This window comes from Heteronotia binoei, chromosome 11 (genome assembly GCF_032191835.1).
Source record: "Heteronotia binoei isolate CCM8104 ecotype False Entrance Well chromosome 11, APGP_CSIRO_Hbin_v1, whole genome shotgun sequence".
Lineage (NCBI taxonomy): Eukaryota > Metazoa > Chordata > Lepidosauria > Squamata > Gekkonidae > Heteronotia > Heteronotia binoei.
In genome coordinates, this window is record NC_083233.1 from 49,144,941 (window position 1) to 49,163,302 (window position 18,362).

Genomic DNA, 18,362 nt, shown 5'->3' on the forward strand with positions numbered 1-18,362 from the left:
GCAGAACTCTGGACAGGCAGTATAAAAACTTCCTAAGTCCATAGTTCTTTTTATTGTGGAGCTATAAAGGAAAAGGCATATCTCCACAATGAAAAGGGGTAAGTCATTTTTTAAAAATGAAAGCTAAGAATTCAGAGAACCTGATAAGCATGGCTTTTTAGGGCACACTCCACTGATGTAGCCAATGTTCCAAGAGCTGACAGGGCTCTTTTTACAGGGCCTACTGTAAGCTCTTGGAGGATTGGCTACATCAGGGGTGTGTGGCCTAATGTACAAAGGAGTTCTTGCTACAAAAAAGCCCTGCTGATTAGACTCATAACATTATGATAGTATTTAAATTGCCAGTTTAAAAACCTGAAAAGCTTCTCCCTGGTAGTGTAGGGGATCGGGGAATAGAAAAAGATATCATTTGTGCAACTCCAGATTCTCTGGATTCTGTGAAGTCTGAGGAAGGCACTAGAGAAACTAACCAACTGCAACATAATCTCAGTTTTCTAGTGCAAATCTAGTTGTGGGGCTGCTGGAAGGACCTGATTACTGTCATGGGACCCACGAACAGCCCTGCTGTCTTTCCTGCAGGCTTGGAGTTGCTTTGCCCTTTGCTTAAAGAGCCACCACCCTTCCTCATTTGGCAGAAACCCAAGCTTCTCTGTGAAATTTCACCACTACAATCCCTAGGAAAACGAGCTTCACATGATTGTTGATGGGGGGAGGTGGAAGAAGAGAATAGAGTCCAAGGTTCATGATTGGTCCGAAGCAACAGTAGTTGGGCTGGCCAAGTTACAGGAGGTGCTGCAGAGACCAGTGTCCTGGACTTTAGAAAGCTTTTCTCATCTTTGCTTGCTTTTTGCTCCTGTACCTGTTGCAATGAGCCTGGAGCTTTACTTGGATCTAATCTCTCAGCCTTGCCGATCTGTCTACATCTTTGCCAAGAAAAATGGCATTCCTTTTGAGTTCAAGCGTGTGCTGTTATTCAAAGGTAAGAGAAGGAGCTGGATTCACAGACTAGACATAGGGAGTGTCTTGTTTTGCACAGTCAGTAACCCTTGATTTTAACCAACCAAGCAATCACACCCTTGGTGGAAACATGGCTGGGGTGGGAATCTTCCAAACCAGGTGTGAGTTTCATTAATCTACGTTAAAGATTTTGCATATATTCAGAACTAATTAACATTGATTTGAGGAAGAAATTCCCTTTCTGTGTATATTTGACCATGGTGGGGGATTGAAATGGAATTTAACCCTGGTCAGCAAACAAACATCTTCAAGGGCAACTGAGAGCCGCGATAAGCCATTTATTCATTTCATTGATGCATGTGGTTTGGATTATGAGAGCTGGTCTGTATGGTCCTTCCCACACTGTGGGTGGTCTTGTTCGGCTGGGTGGTCTTTGCTTTTTTCTCCAGTCAATGCTATAATCAGATGATCTTTATTTCTAAAATATTATGCAGTGGTGAGTTCAATCTGACAATGAGAAAATAATCAAATTTCTCCTCTTTTTTGTATATACATATATGATATACATATGTATATGAAAAGAGCCCCATGGCACAGAGTGGTAAAGCTGCAGTACTGCAGTCCTTAGCTCTGCTCACGACCTGAGTTCGATCCCGGCGGAAGCTGGGTTCAGGTAGCTGGCTCAAGGTTGACTCAGCCTTCCATCCTTCCGAGGTTGGTAAAATTGAGTACCCAGCTTGCTGGGGGGGGGGGGAGTGTAGATGACTGGGGAAGGCAATGGCAAACCATCCTGTAAAAAAAAGTCTGCCATGAAAACAGCGTCAACCCAGAGTTGGAAACGACTGGTGCCTGCACAGGGGACTACCTTTACCTTTTTTATATGATATAAGCTAAGTTGTGTGTGCATTTCCTGCAGTCTCTTACAAATTCCCAGAAAATGCATACATCTGCTATTCTATGGCATGTTAAGAGCATTTGGCAATACGTGTTGATGCTGATGGGCATGCACAATAGTGTGTGCACCAAAACACACACACACAAAACCAACGGCTTGCATCTGGCAATTGTGTATGTGATTCTATCCCTAGGCCCTTGCTTGTTCCTCAATACCTCTGTTACAGTATTGAGTGAATGATAAGAGCTGGCTTAGGGAAAATTACAGGCAAACATATGCACAAAATCCAAGTGTACCCAATGAAGCTGGGAGCACAGAACTGGATGCTATATAACAGGAGTGGCCAAACTTGATAGTATAGTTTAATACGGTCAAAGACCAATCAGATAGAATATACATTCTAGATAAAAACGTGCTTTCACTTGCTTAACATAAGAGTCACACAGAATAAACATCAGATATTTTAGAGCCACAAGACATGAATGTCAGATGTTTTAGAGCTGGGAGAGAGGGAAGCAAATGGGGAGAAGTGGAAAGAGCAACTTTAAATGCAATCTCTATGCCACTGGCAGTCTTGGCTTGGTGAAGACATTTAAAGAGGGAAATGTCCCAAGCAGGCTGATGGGACAGTGGGGGCCTCAAGAGCCACACAATATGTGTGAAAGAGCCACATGTGGCGCCCAAGCCACAGTTTGGCCATACCTGCTATATAAGCTGTATGAGCAAGCCAGCATCTATCTTTTGGCACTGTTCGTTGCTGAGCAGCAACTGTTGACTCCTCTTGTAAACCTACCTAGGGCAACACAAGGCTGAAGAGTTTGGCAAGGTGAACATCCTCAGGAAAGTGCCAGCTCTGAAAGATGGTGACTTCACCTTGGCAGAGAGGTAAGGGCTGTGTGCCATTGCAGGGTTCCAGGAATGGAGACCATATAACTCCTGCTAAACTTTTGCAGTGTCTGCAGCAGGGACTTGAGCTTTTTAAGCCTGTGGACACTTCTGGAGGTTGGAAAAAGGGCAGTGGGGGCACCACTAGAAAATGGCAGTGGCAGGAAGTAGGCCCAGTCAAAATGTCTACCACAGGGAGCAAGCAGAAAGGCTTTTGGAGCAAGGCTTCCTCCTATGGAAGAGGGTGGTGGTATTTTTAATGTGGTGCTCCCATAGACCCCAAAGATGATGCCTTTTGAAGCACCCCCTTCTCTATTGTGGTAGAAGAAAGCTAGGACTAGCTTTTTTGCTTTGGAGAAGAAGCAAGTGGTTGCCAGGACACAAACTGACATGGTGCTTTCAGGCACTCCAGGTTCTCAGAACTGCAGAAATCTGTTTTCTCCTTTTTTTGAATTTTAATCCATTCAACGTTCTTATAATTGCAGAAAGAGGTGTTGCTGTATATTTTCCAAAGGTTGATAGAAAGGAAGCAGTTTTTAAACACAGGTTTCTCTTGCAAATTCACCTCTCTACTTTTAGTGTGCTAGTGGTAGCACTACAAAATAGGTGGAACCAGCTATGCCTGAGTAAACTGTACACTTGTGCAAACTTAGCTACTAATTAAATCATTGCATCTGTTGCCTCAGGCTCCTTCTAGATTGACAGTGGGGGCCCTCTGGGATCCTTCAAGCTTTTCTAGATGGTAGTTTATAGAAACTGGCCAGTGCTACACTCTCGAGGCAGAATCCCCAAGATCCTCAGGGTGTGCAGAATCCCTCTTGTTTTCTGGTGCATCAATCTGCTGCTATTTTATTTTTTCCCACAACTTACTTGCTTCCCCTACCCCCTTTCCTTCCCTTGAACAGCATTGCTATCCTTTTGTACCTAACAAGGAAATTCAAAACCCCAGATCACTGGTACCCCTCTGATCTGCAGAAACGAGCCCGTGTGGATGAGTATTTGTCTTGGCAGCACATGGCCATTCGTTTGTGTGGAACCAAAGTGTTCCTGATCAAGGTAAGGATGTTCCTGATCAAGGTAATGAACACCAAAGACGTTCCTGATCAAGATAATGCAAGTCCTCTTTCTCCCGCTCCTGCTGTGTAAGGAGCACAGGGCCAAATTGGAGGAGTGTTTGCAATTCCAAGAAGTTCAGTGGCTGTTTTAAGAGTTAAATAAGTAAAATGGTGCTTCTTCACACCAAACTAGAGCAAAGAGCTCATCACAGTGGAATGTCAAAGACCCTGGATTCAAGGCACAGTCTACTTAAGCAGCATCGTGTGGGATTTTGCCTGTACTATTTGGGCTCACAAAGTGCAGTGAAAAAAACATTCTCCCTATGCTTTAAAAACATTATCTCATACTCTTCCTGACATCAGTGAACAGCTTATTCACCAGAGAAGAGCACATCCCTAGACAGGAAGCAGTGAGGAGGGCAGACTGGGAAATGTTTGGAGACTCCATTGCAGACAGCCACAGTGCTTGGGTTGAGATCCCAAAGTTCATATGGCCTGAAATAATCAGCCTTAATAACCCAGCTCCTACACTGCTGTTATAACCGATCTCCAGGTGACAGACTTCAGTTCACCAGGAGAAAATGGCTTCTTTGGAAGACAGGCTCTATGGCATTATGGCTCATTGAAGTCCCTCCCCTCCCCAAACCTCACTCTTCTCAGTCTATGCCCCCTGTATCTCCAGGTATTTCCCATCTTGGAGTTGCCAACCCTACCAATATTATCGGAGCTTGGAAGTTAAGCAGGGTTGGCCATGGTTAGTGCTTGGATGGGAAACCACCAAGGAAGACACCAGTTGTTATGCAGAGGAAGGCAACGGAAACCACCTCTGCTCATGTCTTGAGCGGAAGGCCCCATTGTCCTGGGGTTGCCATTAGTCAATTGTAACTTGATGACATTATTATTCATTATAATCTGAAAAAGAAAGCTGAATAAAAAACAAGGGTCTGGCTAACTCAGAGTAGGACCCCCTCCTTTCTTCAGCAAGAGGAGAATAGGGCAGGAATAAATGGCCAAGCATGTGAAACTGGCTGTCCCCTTTCCCCTTCTAGGGATGCCAGCTTCCAGATAGGACCTGAGGGTCCCCTGGAATTACAGCTCATCTCCAGACTATAGAGATCAGTTCCTCTTGAGAAAATTGGTGTTTTGCATTTCACCCCACTGATGTCCCTGTCCTCCCCAGGCTCCATCCCCAAGTCTCCAGAAGTTTCCCAACCCAGATCTGGCCACTCTACCCCCCCCCCCCCCCCGCATCCCCCACCAGTGCCCAGGGAGGACCTGGCAACCCTACTCTGTTCTTGTACCCCCCCTGGTTGCTGCAGTGTGAGCATGGTAACAGCAGCACCTAGGAAGGCACCAGTTTTTAATTTCTCTCTTCCCCCTCCTCTCTTGGCTAGGCTTTAGCACCCATTTTTTTGGATGAGCCACTTCCACCTGCCAAGTTAAATGGTGCTCTTGAAGATCTGAATGGAGTTCTAAAGCAGTTTGAAGAGAAATTCCTCCAGGACAGGCCGTTCATCGTAGGCAATGAGATGTCTTTGGCAGACCTGGTGGCCATTGTGGAACTCATGCAGGTGAGTGCTTCAGTGTCTGATGACACAAAACATTCTGGATGCCCCTGGCAAGTAAGTGTATGTCCCTAGGAGGGCATTGCTCTCTCGGGACAGTAACCTTTTGGTGGTCCCTGGCCCCAAAGATCTCTGGCTCTCCTTGACGTGCGCCAGGGCCTTCTTGGTCCTGATCCCAACCTGATGGAATTCTCTGCCAATTTCCATCAGGGCCCTGAAGGATCTTATGCAATTCCTCAGGGCCTGTAAAGCAGAGATGTTCCACCAGGCCTTCAATCGGGAACAGTGATGGTTTCATCTCGAACTAGCACCCTGTTTGTTTGCTTTGGCTTGCTCACCCCCTCTCCTCTGCCCACAGGGTAGCTGGCAGTCTGTAAGTTGACTAGATATATTATTTGCCATCTGTTTTTATATTGTTCTAATCTCTTGTATGCTTTTAATTATGTTTTTTTATTATAATTATTTTACTGTAATTATTTTTGAATATGTTGAATATGCTACGGCAGGGATTGGGCGATGCATACATTTAATAAATCAAATTAAGCAAATAAGCCCCTCACAGAGTTGCAGCAAAGAAGCTCTGCAGTCTAGGGAGGGAGGGGATGTCTGTTTTCACTTCTTTGTGGGTCCTCCTCTCTTCAAATTTGAATAAACACTACATTAAGAAGGAAGGTGAGAAAAGATTAACAAACAAAAATACAAAGGTTTCAGTGGATTCAGCGGGATTTATTTCCTTATTCTTTACTCCATCTCAGGACGGCAAATCAGAGACAGAGAGATGCTTATTAGAGAAGGAAACCATCAGTGTGCTAAAGGAGAAAATGTTGTCTAGGAATCCAGACTCTCTTATTTTATAACTCTTTTCTTAACTGGAAGACATAGAAATTGCACTTTTGAGATACAAAATTATTTTCTATGATTTCAAGCAAACAAATTATTAAAGTAGGAATCCAAAAATCACTCAGACAGTTCCATCTGTTGTTGAGGGCCTGAGAGATGTTAGCCTGAACAAGCAGGCAACTTGAAGTCACTGAAGTCAGAGACTGTCCTTCAAACTGGTCTTATTTACCTGCTAACCTTATTTACCTGCTAACCCACTTTCTCGCTGCAGCCTGTAGGAAGTGGTTGTGATGTCTTTGAAGGAAGGCCCAAGATGGCAGCATGGCGCCACCGAGTAGAAGAAGCCATTGGCAAGGACCTTTTCCTGGAAGCCCACGAGCCACTCTTAAAGCCCAAGGATGTGACTGCAGAGAATCTCCCTCCTGAAGTAAAGGAGCAGCTGAAGCAAAATCTGCTAAAGTATCTGAAATGAAGCCCCAGGAGGGGCAACTCTCTCAATAAAGCACTTGGTCTTCTCTGTATTGCTTTCAATTCATTGTGACACTGTTGCATAGCTGCCTTCTCTCTCCCTACTGCTCAGGACAGACAATGCCTCTTTTTTAGTTCAGGTGAAAGGATCCTTGTTCTAGAGGAAAGGGGGCAGATTCTTCAGATTGTACTGGATCCATCACATGTGACTGCATGTGGTCAGACTAGGCTAGGTCTGCCAGGTCAAATGTCAACAGGAGCCTTCCTTTCCCCCAGATTTTTGGTCATTTCTATGTTTGTTCCTGAAACAGATAATGTCTATGACCAGGGGTAGCAAAACTGTGGCTCAGGAGCCACACGTGACTCTTTCACACACATTGTGTGGCTCTCAAAGCCCCAACCACCCTGTCTGCTAGCTATGAGAAGGCATTTCTCTCTTCAAATCACTTCTCCAAACCAAGCCAGCCGGCAGCTTGGATAATCCATTTAAATAACAAGTTGCTTTCTTTCTACCTCTCCTCCCCTCCCCTCCCCCATCTATTTGCCTCCTTCCTGACTGTTCTGCAGCTCTCAAATATCTGACATTCATGTCTTGTTGCTCTCAAACATCTGAAGTTTATTCTATGTGGCTCTTATGTCAAGCAAGTTTGACCACTATTTGGGGGGGGGGGGGCGGGGTGTTGCATCTAGAGAAGCCTTATCAGATTTTGTGGTTCTTCTTTACTCTCCTCCTGTGCTAAACCTTGAAAGGGTGGTCAGGGGTAGATTGTGGCCCTTATTCTGCTCTCTTCTGCAGGCTGGGAGTGATCTTACATGAACCTTTGACAGAGAAAAGGGCCCTTGTTAACTGATTTTTCCTTCTGCGTGAGCTTTCATTGTACTGAGAAGTCCAGAAGCTCAGATTGTTAAATGTGTTGAGGCTATGAACCAGGCGTAGCACAATTCCATGAAGGCAGAACAGATTCTGCCTCCATAGAATTATGTTATGCCTGGCTCTGAGCCACAACATAATTAACAACCTGAGCCTCTGGGCTTCTCAGTCCAATCCCAGTTTCACTGTTGTCTTTTGTAAAGGAAATTCCAGTGGATCAACCACAGAGGTTTTCATCCTCTGGGCAGATGTATGTGTGATGCTGCTGTTTTTCAGTTGTGTGTCTTAAGCATAGAGAAACATTATAGACATCCGGTGGAGCTCCAGGTTGGTTTCCTATTGCCTTTGGGCTGTTTTAGGTTTTTCTCAAACTTCCCTAAAATGGTATGCAGCAACTGCTGATGGTTGTGGACAGTGACCACTGTGGAGTCCACCTTGTGTGGCCCTTTAGGCTTGCTTCTTGCCTTTGACATTGAAAAGGGCCCTTATTAACTCAACCCTCCTCCCAAACAAGGCCCTAGAAAGGAAGAAAATGAGCTCCCTGAGATGTCATTATTTTTTCTTTAGTATCTAGCCTGGGTCTAAGTTCTGTGCAACTTGAAAACTCCCAGGCACTACTGGCCAGGACTGGGTCAAATAGAAGTATTAAGTTACCTCTCTGTGAATCTTCTGGATCCTGTAGAGTAGTGTATGTTCTTCTTTAGAGACTTATCAAGTGTAACCAGAGTTTTGTTGTTAGAAAAAGCCCCACAGGAACTCATTTGCATATTAGGCCACACCCCCTGACCACCATTGTTTCGCATAAGTTTTTTTGTAGGGGGGGGGGGAACAGCAGGGACATATTTGCATATTAAGCCACACTCCCTGACACCGAGCTAGCGGGAACTGCGTTCCTGTGCATTCCTGCTCATAAAAAAAAACCCTGAGTGTAACCATCCAGAAGTGGAATTCCAGAACTGGCAGAAGTCTTCCACCTGCATGAATAACACATATACCCTCCATGCCCTAAAGTGATGGAAATGCCAAGGAAACGTGTTCCCTGGGGGAAAGAGGAATGTACAAATCTATGTACAGGAACAAGCAAGGCCTGCTGGGGAAAATCTCTACCCAGGAACAAGGGAATCTGCACTCAGAAGAAAGGGCATGAACATATAGAAGAGCTTTGGAGATTGTGGGCAGGGGCCAGAGTTTTCCTTGATTATTTTTTTATGACTTCTATCCCGCCCTTCCCAACAAGTGGCTCAGGGCGGAGGATTAGACGGAGGATTAGAAGTCCTCCGTATATAGACAGGGTTTTTGTTTTTTTAAAGCAACTATAGATTACATTTTTGTATTTTAAAAACATCTTAAGAGCATGTGCTGGGTTGTAAGGCTGTGAATTGTGACTAGAGATCATATAATTCAGTTTCTGAAGTCAAACAGTTTCCTACTCAAATTTAGACAGTTAATAATACAGCTTTAGAGAGAATTTTAAAACTTATAATTTTGGGTTGCCGCAGGGGTTCTAAGCTTTGGAACAGCTTTCAAAAACAAGGTCTACTTGCTTTCAGTTACATTACTAAAAGGGGAATCAAAGACAGCTGAGTTATTGTAATTCATCACTCTAGGTGGGACTGACCTGCCCTTGGCAACAATTCTGAAACGAGTGCCAATTGTGCCAGCTGCCCATTCACAATCTGGGGCTGGTTGGCAAGAATATATTGCAACTATTTTGAGCACTGTTCACTGACTGCTAGTTTGTTTCCAGAAATAGTTCAAGGTGTTGGAACTTATCTTTAGAACCTGTCACAACGCAAGACCCATGTACTTGAAGGGCCACCTCTCCCTGTATCAACCCCTTTTGGCAGCTCCAGTTCCCAAGGCCTTTTGCCTGTCATTCAGCGAGCTTCTGCAGCAGAGTGAGGATTTAAATTTGGGTCTCCCAGATCCTAGTCTGAAACTACGATTCCACACTGGCTTTTATGGGATAGTCATGCAAGTTGCCCAGGACTACTGCCAGGCTGGCACTCATGAGTCCTTCCTCAAAGGCCAAATCAGCCCTGGGAAAGGTTGTGCCCCTCCCTGCTTTTTGCTAACAGAAACCAAGGCTTGAAGGCTGGCAATATTGTTGTGGCTGCCTAGCAGTGCTTACTGATGGCATCCATTTCTTAGAGCTTCAGGTGCTGTTTCTATCATTTGGGGGGGGGGTTTAAAACCCTCCCTTTTTTTTTTTAGATTTTAGATTTTTCTACAAACGTGGGGGTTTTCTCTGGTTTGTAGAAATATATGTCTTGTCTACCCATGGTACTGTTTCTGGATTTAAGTATTCACACATGAGGGCATGTTGAGAAATAGATATATTGATAATGGTGATAAGAAAGGCCTTTTAAATTTGGATGAGTGTTACAAGTAGGTCTGAGTTGGTAGATGATCCTGAGTCTTCAAACTGATGAGCAGGCAGGGCTTTTTTTTTGAAGCAGGAACTCCTCTGCATATTAGGTTGATGTAACCAATCCTCTTGGAGCTTATAGTAGACCCTATACTAAGAGCCCTGTAAGCTCCAAGAGGATTTGCTACATCAGATGGGGGGGGGCCTAATATGAAAAGGAGTTCCTGCTACAAAAATATGCCTTGTGAGCAGGTAAAGCTGTTTCTAATTAGCTCTCATTTTCTATTTTATTTTTTGTTTTCGGATAGAGAAATATAAGTTCTTTTTTGGGGTAGCTGAAAAAGACAAGCGCAAAAACAATATTTGAATGTGAAGGGCTGAGTGTATTGTCATTGTGCAAATGTAGGAACTATTAAGGGGTCCAACATTTTGCCACTGAATTAGAAAAGTTACTATTTCCAAAAATTTCAGGATACTAAATCACCAGGCTAAATGTAAGATATTTATTTGACTGAAAAGTTTGAACTAATGGTCTCTGAGCTCTGATTCCATTTGAAAGCTGACTAAGCCAAACAGTACCCAGTTCCACTGCTTGTCTGCCCTGACCTTTGGAATCAAGGGCCTTGATCATCCACGCCTATCCCAACTACGCTTTTGCTCTGTGCTTTTATTTTTGTAAAAATTCATAACTGGCTTGCTTCAGCCCCCGCCCCACCCCTTGTAGAACATCTGGCACTAGTTGGGTTGGCTCCCAGTTTTGCAACTCTCTGTATATAAAGGTTTCTGTTATTCCCGGGAACGCTTCCTGCCGAAGCAGATCAGCACAAGAGTCCATGTAGCTAGCTGATACTCTCTCTGCCCAGCTGATACCACCATGGGGCTGGAGCTCTACCTGGATCTGCTCTCTCAGCCCTGTCGAGCCATCTACATCTTTGCCAAGAAGAACAACATCCCCTTTGAGTTCAAGGATGTGGAAGTGTTTAGAGGTGAGGAGGGGCAAAACTTTGAAGGGAGGGAGAAAGCTGGACTGATATCATGGTTCTTCATTTACTTCCTGAAGAAATTTGGTCTGTGAAATATAAGCAGTTACAGTGACCCCAAAGGGTGGGTCCTTTATTGCACGCTTTGGGATGGAGTGGGGGTTGTACTTGACAAGAGTGATCATTACACAGGAGTTTGGTAGCACCTTAAAGACTAAGAAAAACTGATTTCAGTCTGAACTTTGATTAATCAGAGCTCTCTTCCTCACATGCTTAAAAATGTACATCCATGAGGTTGGGTTAAAAACTCAGAAGAAGGAATGTGGAAAATGTTCCAAAGGGAGGCTGATACAGAATGAGGTCCAATCAAAAGAATGATTGGTTCATCTATAATGGGGGGTTGAGACTCCTTCAATCAACAGCAGAGAAAAAGAAAACATCAAATCTAATGCAGGAAGCAGTGAAATAGTGGGTGAATTAACAACTATAAGGGGTGGGATATGACAGCTATTGACACCTATAGTGATTTAGGAATCTCAGGTCTCTATTAAGTTAGGTGCGAGTCGTTGTATTGAATTTGTTAATTTTTAGTCAACCACCTTCTATAGCATCCCATCTCCAAATGTCTTTTGAAGGAGAACAATAACTTTTAATTATAAGCAGTATGTCCAGGGAAACTAACATGTATCCAATGACTCTGGAATAGATTAATGAATCCTGATGAAAAGACAGGATATTCTGTACACCTTCAGTGTTATCTAGCTTGGTAATAGCTTAGCAAGATTGCCAAGGAACATTCTGTAGAGGAAGGCAATGGCAAATCACCTATCTGCTTCTCGCTTGCCTTGAAAGTCCCTTGATGGGGTCACCATAAATTGGTTCCAACTTGATAGCACATGTGTACTCTAAATCCACCTTCCCTCTGCTACCCAGGTCAGATAACAAAGAACCACCATGATAGGTGTTCATCCTGGGACCAAGGTACTGATGAGCAGAAGATGGGAACAAGAGATGTTGCTGTATAGAGATAGATCTGAGTCCAGTAGCTCTGTAGAGACCAACCAGATTTTGCAGGTATGAGTTTTCGAGCGTCAAAGCTTCCTTCATCAGATACCAAAGGGAACTTTTAAAAGCTCCTACCTCTTAAATCTTGTGGATCTCTAAAGAGTCACTGGACTCAAATCTAGCAATATGACTACCTTCTGAACCTGCCTGGAGATAGGTGCCACTTTTGTTGTTTCCTGGGAATATGAGCTCTCAGCCAGTGGGCCTTCTGCTCAGCAACTGGAGAACCTGCAGTTGTGATCTCTGAAGCTGTGTTGGTTACACTCTGGGTGTGCATTCACACACACTAAATAACATGCTTTGCAACTGGATTTTTACTGTGTAAGAATAGCAAGATCCACTTGCATACAGTCACTGTGTGAAAGCACCCAATATGTTTGCTAGCTCTGGTAGGCAGGATCCTGAAGCTGAGCAGTAGGCAATATTCAAATCGGTTTTGCTTAGACAGGAAAAAGTTTCTCTCTTCAGAGCAACTAGCAAGGAGCACACATACCCTTCATATTATGTGTAATTGCATTTATGTTGTCAGATTCCATCCTGGGAATGAAAGCACCAGGTGAAATGAGCCCAGGATCGGCACAGCCAGGTAAACTGCTTTTATGTGATATAAAAGAGTACTGGTAATCTCAAGGGCTGGCCCAATGATATAGGCAAGGCAGCAATCTAGGCAGTATAATGGAAAAGGACCTTGCTATGGCCAGAAGCACAAGTCACCAGCACCTCCTTTCATGCTGCTGCTCCAACTGGTCATTTGGCAGTTCCTCCACCTGGGGGGGCTGAGGAGGGGTTGTCATTCAACATATTATTTGTTTAACTCATATGGCTAGTTTCCCTACTTTGCATACCTGTCCTTGAATTTTTCAGATGCTTCCAGGTGAATATGGCTGCAATCCTATGAATGCTTTCCTGGGAATAATCCCCAATGAATGAAATGGGACTTCTTTTTGTGTAGAACTGCTTAAGATTGTGCCCTATGGCTCCTGCAATGGTTTTGTGCCAGTGCAGCACTGATAAGTGGAAAAGGCTGCAAGTAATCACATTGGTCTAAAGCAAATCCAAAATCAAAAGCTATATAATACCTTTTATTAAAACAAACCAAAATGACACAAAAGAGCATGCAAGCTTTTGAGTATGCCAGAACTCTTTCACCAGACGAGTGGCTAATAAGCACCACAGGAAAATGAGCCAACGTTCAAGGATTTTTTTATTTTGTCATTGACATTAGCAAATGTAAATAGAAAAGAGGCAGAATTTTTGCATGGGTATGCATATTTTGCAATACAGAAGTGTTACTCATAATCCATCACATGCTCTGTGTCACCAACACTGCTACTAAAACCTTTTTGATAATTTGTGCAAAAGCACAACGTGCAGGAGACAGCCAGAGCAGCAGCCTTCACTTCTGACCTTTTTAAAAGTGAAACAACCAAGAAAGAATTTCCCTTAAGAAACAAGTTGCCAGATGCATGGTTCAACCTCCACTATAAACCAAATTAGATTGTGGCCCTAAGGTCTATGAGGTGCGTGTGAAAAAGATATACATGTAGATTCTGTGCATGAAAAAGATATACATGTTGATTCTGTCTTGAATGATGCAGATGAAAGATTTAGAATATCTAAATAGGTTTAGACAATGTGGACCTTGAGCACACTTGCATGCATTTCTTAAGGACCACTAAACATCTTGCTTAGGTCATAGTGGCAAAAGCTTCCCTGTAGGGATTAGGCAGTGTGCAGAGGGGCCTGAAGAATGCAGTCCATCAACCACTGTTTTGTGAAAGCAAAGAAGGATTGGTCTAGAGCAGCATCTGCTGATGTGTATTTTCTTTCCATGCTTCCCCCACAATTTGGAATTTCTGGTTTAATTTTTTTCCTGAGTGACCAGCAAAAGCAATTATCAGTATAAAGATTGCAAGAGGAGAGTGGGTACCTGGAGCAGTGCAAATGTGAGGAGGGGCAGTGGGCACTTAGAAAGAGGCAGAAGAGGTGTTCCATCACCTCACAGCTAGAGACACACCCTCACTAAATTGCATTTCCAGCATTCCTTAGGAGACACCAGGCTGCGATGGCTACAGTTTTATAATAGCCGTTAAGCACCAGAATATTAAACACAAATTTGGCTGTGATGCCGAGAGGTGTGTGCAGAGCTGTTTGCACAAGCAAGATTCAGTAAGCCTTGAGTATGCAGCATGAGCCTGCTTGCCCAGCTCTCTCCAAAGAGAGGGTGAGGCACACATTCTCTTCCCATAAGAGGAGATTCGGGCATGCCATTTTAAAAATCAGAATTCCATCCCTCTTCATTTGCTTATATTTCTGTTTACAGTGCAAATATGACCTTGCAGAATCCAAAGGGCAGCTGATGTTGTGGAGATTCTATTCTGCTTACCCAACCTGTGCACACAAACTGTGACCTCTTCCAAAGAAATTGTTGGAGCCCTGAGAGGAGCTGCTCTGTTGCTCCAGAGATGAGATTGGCTTCTGATTTTCCTATGTGAAGGACTAAAGATAAGACATCTTGCCCTTGTACTTTGCCTTCTGGGCCAGTCCTCTTGCCAGATCCTGCTCTGGAAATCAGTTTAGAACAGTCTCTTTCCATCTGTCTGTCTCTCTAATGCAGGGATCACTACCAGGCCACAATTATTTGAGGGATACCTGAGTAGTGCACTTTGGCTGTTACGGAACTAAAAAATGACCTGTTACAGAGATGTCTGTGATTATGAAACACAACAGCCTGATTATAAAATGTGAAGGTTCACTATGAAGGACAGACAGACCCTGGGGTGTACATCCAGCTACCCACCATGGGAAGAAAAAAGTTGCATTACATCCATCTTCAACCCAGTGTCATAATTTTTACCATCTCCTAGAAAAATTGTTTGCCTTGCTTGTTTCCAGTGTAGAATCAGGTCTTCCTTGATTTTTTGGATCTGGACAGATTTTCAAGATCACTAGATGGATACTTGGAAATGGAGAACTGTTTAACTAGAGCCTCTGAAAAAATGTGCACATGTGGGCACACTTGCCTTGCCTCTACTCCGACTCTAGACTGTTGTTTTCCTTTGTTTTTAGAGCAGCTGCGCAAAATGAATGTGGTAAAGAAAGTTCCTGTCTTGAGGGATGAGGCCTTTTGCTTATCAGAATGGTAAGAAGGCCACAAAGGAGGAATTCTTTGACCCATAACCTCATAATATGACCCATAGGCTACTTCCCCATGACAGATTTTCTCTGCCCTGGCTCTCAAAATGGTATAGGTATTTTTGGAACATTCGCATGATGTGGTCATTTTCCTTCTGTCTCCTTTTGTGCTTTTCTCTAGTCTGCCCCAGTGATTCCCATATCTGCTTTTCTCCTACCTTTCCAGAGAGAGAGGGTTGCCAGGTCTGTATTGGAAAATACCTGGAGACTTTGGGGATGAAGCTGGGAGAGGGCAGGGGAAGGGAGGGGCCTCAGCATAGTACAATGCTGTAGAGCTCAACCTTCAAAGCAGCCATTTTCTCCAGGAGAGCTGATCTCTGCCAGCTGGGGATCAGTTGTAAAAGCAGGAGATCTCCAGGCCCCATCTGGAGGCTAGCAACCCTATGAGAGCAGGTTTGCCTACAGTGTGGACAGGAAGAACTGTTTCTCAAACTCCTCCCCCAATCTCTATTATCTCTCAGTATTCCCTTGCATTTGTATTCCCCGCAACCATCACCCCCAGGCTTCTCACTGGCTTTAAAAAAACACTCAGATGTGGGTATACCTACTAGCATAATTTTTATGTCAGTGATGAGTGCACCCCAGGGGATCATCCTGGTGTGGAAGCAGCCTTGAGAATGCAATATTGAGACAGGCAATACTCAGTATTGTAGTGAGCCAATAATAATTTGAGGACAAGGAGGGATATATAAATGTGCAGAAAAGAACAAGAGTCCAGTAGCACCTTAAAGACTAACAAAATTTGTGTCAGCTTTTGTGAATCACTGCTCACAGACAAACACAGCTGCCCATCTTGGTCTATAAATCTGTACAGAAACCCTCCCCAGCCACTTTCATTCTTGGATTTGGGCAAAACATTTTGTAGGAGAGGAAGGGTGTTCTACAGCTGGGGGGGTAGCTATAAAAACAATTTAATTCTGGCCTTATGATACAAATCCTCCAGACTTTAGAAGATACCATCCTGGTGTTTAGGACTGCAACAGGGTAGAGGGGAAGTTGTAGTCAGGTGGCTGAGTCATGCTTCTAAAATAGCTTTATGCAAGCAAGTCTTTATTGGAGGGACTTTAACTGAGCAAGCTGCCCATTTAATTGGACAGCTGACTACACTGGTTCAGAGACAAATGTCAGCTATAATCTTATTTCTCTCCTCCCTCTTTGTCTTCCCTTACTCTCTTGGTAGCATCGCAATCCTTCTGTATCTGAGCCGCAAGTACAACACTCCAGACCACTGGTATCCATCTGACATACAAAAACGAGCAAAGGTGGATGAATATCTCTCATGGCACCAGACAAACATCCGATCCAATGCTCCCAAGACAATGTGGATCAAGGTGAGGGATCTGAAGGGTGCCCTGTGCCCTCCATTGCTTGGCACAGAGTCATGACGGTACAGGAAAAGCTGAGGTCCTCTTTCCCTTCCCCATTCTGTGTTTCTTGGTCTACTGATTTAACCCCTAAGGTTTACTAGAATGAACTTGAATTCTTTTCAGGAATGGCAAATGTCCATTCATCCCCCTCTTGCATATTTTCTTCTGTACACCTCCTCACTACCACACTACTCTCTTCCTCCCCATGCACAGTCAATGTTGACCCTCTATTGCCTCTCCTGTTTGGGTCTCTCACCCACCTTCTGATGGACTGCTCTCTTTTTAAAAAATGTAGTCTGAGCTTTTGAGCAGCCATCTCAGCATGGAATTTCATGTTATCAACTCAGTTCCTTAGTCCCATTGCTTACCATATCTTTGGAATGCTTCTCCTGGTTGCCTCTTTTCTCTTTCCTGATGGTGTGTATAAATTCCACACAAACAGCACTTCCTACGCTTTTCTAATATTTATGGGGTGTTTAACACAGTTAAGCTGGGGAGTTCATGTTCAAAAACTGTCCATCTCATCTAGGTGTTGATACCTCTCTTCACGGGCCAGCCGCTTCCCTCTGAGAAGCTGCAGGAGGTCATGGAGGGGTTGGCAACTTCCCTGAAGCAGTTGGAAGATGTGTTCCTTCAGGACAAACCTTTCCTTGTGGGTGATGAGATCTCTCTTGCAGACCTGATGGCTATTGTGGAGCTTATGCAGGTAAGGCCTGGATGATAATAAAATTCAGGCCCAGGAAAGGCTGGTTCTTTAGTAGTTGCTTGTCTCCACTCCCACTTGGCACTTTCCAGGCTGAGCTCTGGTGTGGAGCATTTGTCAAAAGGTAACCAGTGGATGTTCAAATGATAGAAGCTGTAACCTCAGTAAGCAATGAACCACAAGCAGGGGCCTGCCGTAGTGCAGAAGGGCAATGGTCCAAATTGACCCAAATGGGTGAGTCAAACCAAGGGCAAGCATGGTACATGAGAAAGCAAATTACATCCCAAACTTCCACACTTGCTTTGACTCTCCAATCCTAATTCCAGAAAGACCTAATTTGCCCTTCTGAGTTTTAATCCCTGTGTCAGAATGCAGCATTGGCATAACCTCAGCCATTAAACAGTACAAAGACAGCCCCAGAATGAGCCCTGGCTGCAATGTCAGTGGGAGTTATAGAAGAGGGGTATGGTTGCTGTAGGGACATGGAGCCTGAAGACATAGTTACAGGGGCTAGAGGCATAGGAAAGGAACATCTCTTCATATATATGAAGTTCTGCATTTACCCTGCATTTGTATACATCTATTCCATTCTGCAGCCCGTTGGGGTTGGATGCAACATCTTTGAGGACAGACCCAAGCTAGCAGCATGGCACAGAAGGGTGGAAGAAGCAATTGGAGAGGAAATCTTCCTACAAGCACATGAACTGATCCTGAACATTCAAAAGCTGAGCACGATACAAATCAACCCACAGCTGAAGGAGCAGTTGGGCCCCCTGCTGCTGAAGATACTGAAATGAATAAAAGTGTTTCAGAGGGAACAGGTGCCCTTGAGTGGCAGTGTCTATCCAGCCTTTCTTGTACATGGGGGCTATCTGTCTCTTTAAGAGATTGGCTATGTATTCAGAACATCATGGTTAGCTGACCTCATCCAAGGAGTTCTTAGGAATTCATGCCATGCCTGCTGCAATTTCACAACATAGCCTAGGCCCTTTTCATAGCATCAACAATTAGAACTTCACCCAAAACTACCTGTTTTGCTTTCCAAAACACTACATCGAAAGCACTGTAAATAAACTTGGCAGGTTGTTCTATTTATCCTCACCTCTATGCTTTGCTTGATATATGGCAGCCATGCTATTTCTAGATGA

General features: G+C 44.1%; 2 protein-coding genes across 2 annotated transcripts; both read left to right on the plus strand.

The window, feature by feature from the left end:
- Positions 1–635: 635 nt before the first annotated feature.
- On the plus strand, positions 636–6,718 carry LOC132579252 (glutathione S-transferase theta-3-like). The gene is made up of 5 exons (XM_060249497.1): positions 636–979; positions 2,650–2,737; positions 3,643–3,793; positions 5,187–5,363; positions 6,469–6,718. The coding sequence occupies exons 1-5, from the start codon at positions 694–696 to the stop codon at positions 6,667–6,669; spliced, it is 903 nt and encodes a 300-aa protein (XP_060105480.1). The 5' UTR covers positions 636–693; the 3' UTR covers positions 6,670–6,718.
- A 3,784-nt stretch (positions 6,719–10,502) lies between these two features.
- Positions 10,503–18,032, plus strand: LOC132579254 (glutathione S-transferase theta-1-like). The gene is made up of 6 exons (XM_060249499.1): positions 10,503–10,890; positions 12,479–12,535; positions 15,019–15,091; positions 16,325–16,475; positions 17,041–17,217; positions 17,811–18,032. The coding sequence occupies exons 1-6, from the start codon at positions 10,779–10,781 to the stop codon at positions 18,009–18,011; spliced, it is 771 nt and encodes a 256-aa protein (XP_060105482.1). The 5' UTR covers positions 10,503–10,778; the 3' UTR covers positions 18,012–18,032.
- The last annotated feature ends 330 nt before the right edge of the window (positions 18,033–18,362 follow it).

Bases quoted from the DNA above. Each gene is read 5' to 3' on its own strand.
- LOC132579252 (XM_060249497.1), top strand. From the start codon at position 694: ATGATTGTTGATGGGGGGAGGTGGAAGAAGAGAATAGAGTCCAAGGTT. The intron at 980-2,649 runs GTAAGAGAAGGA...AAACCTACCTAG, and splicing joins GCGTGTGCTGTTATTCAAAG to GGCAACACAAGGCTGAAGAG. The intron at 2,738-3,642 runs GTAAGGGCTGTG...TCCCTTGAACAG, and splicing joins GACTTCACCTTGGCAGAGAG to CATTGCTATCCTTTTGTACC.
- LOC132579254 (XM_060249499.1), top strand. From the start codon at position 10,779: ATGGGGCTGGAGCTCTACCTGGATCTGCTCTCTCAGCCCTGTCGAGCC. The intron at 15,092-16,324 runs GTAAGAAGGCCA...CTCTCTTGGTAG, and splicing joins GCCTTTTGCTTATCAGAATG to CATCGCAATCCTTCTGTATC. The intron at 16,476-17,040 runs GTGAGGGATCTG...CATCTCATCTAG, and splicing joins CCAAGACAATGTGGATCAAG to GTGTTGATACCTCTCTTCAC.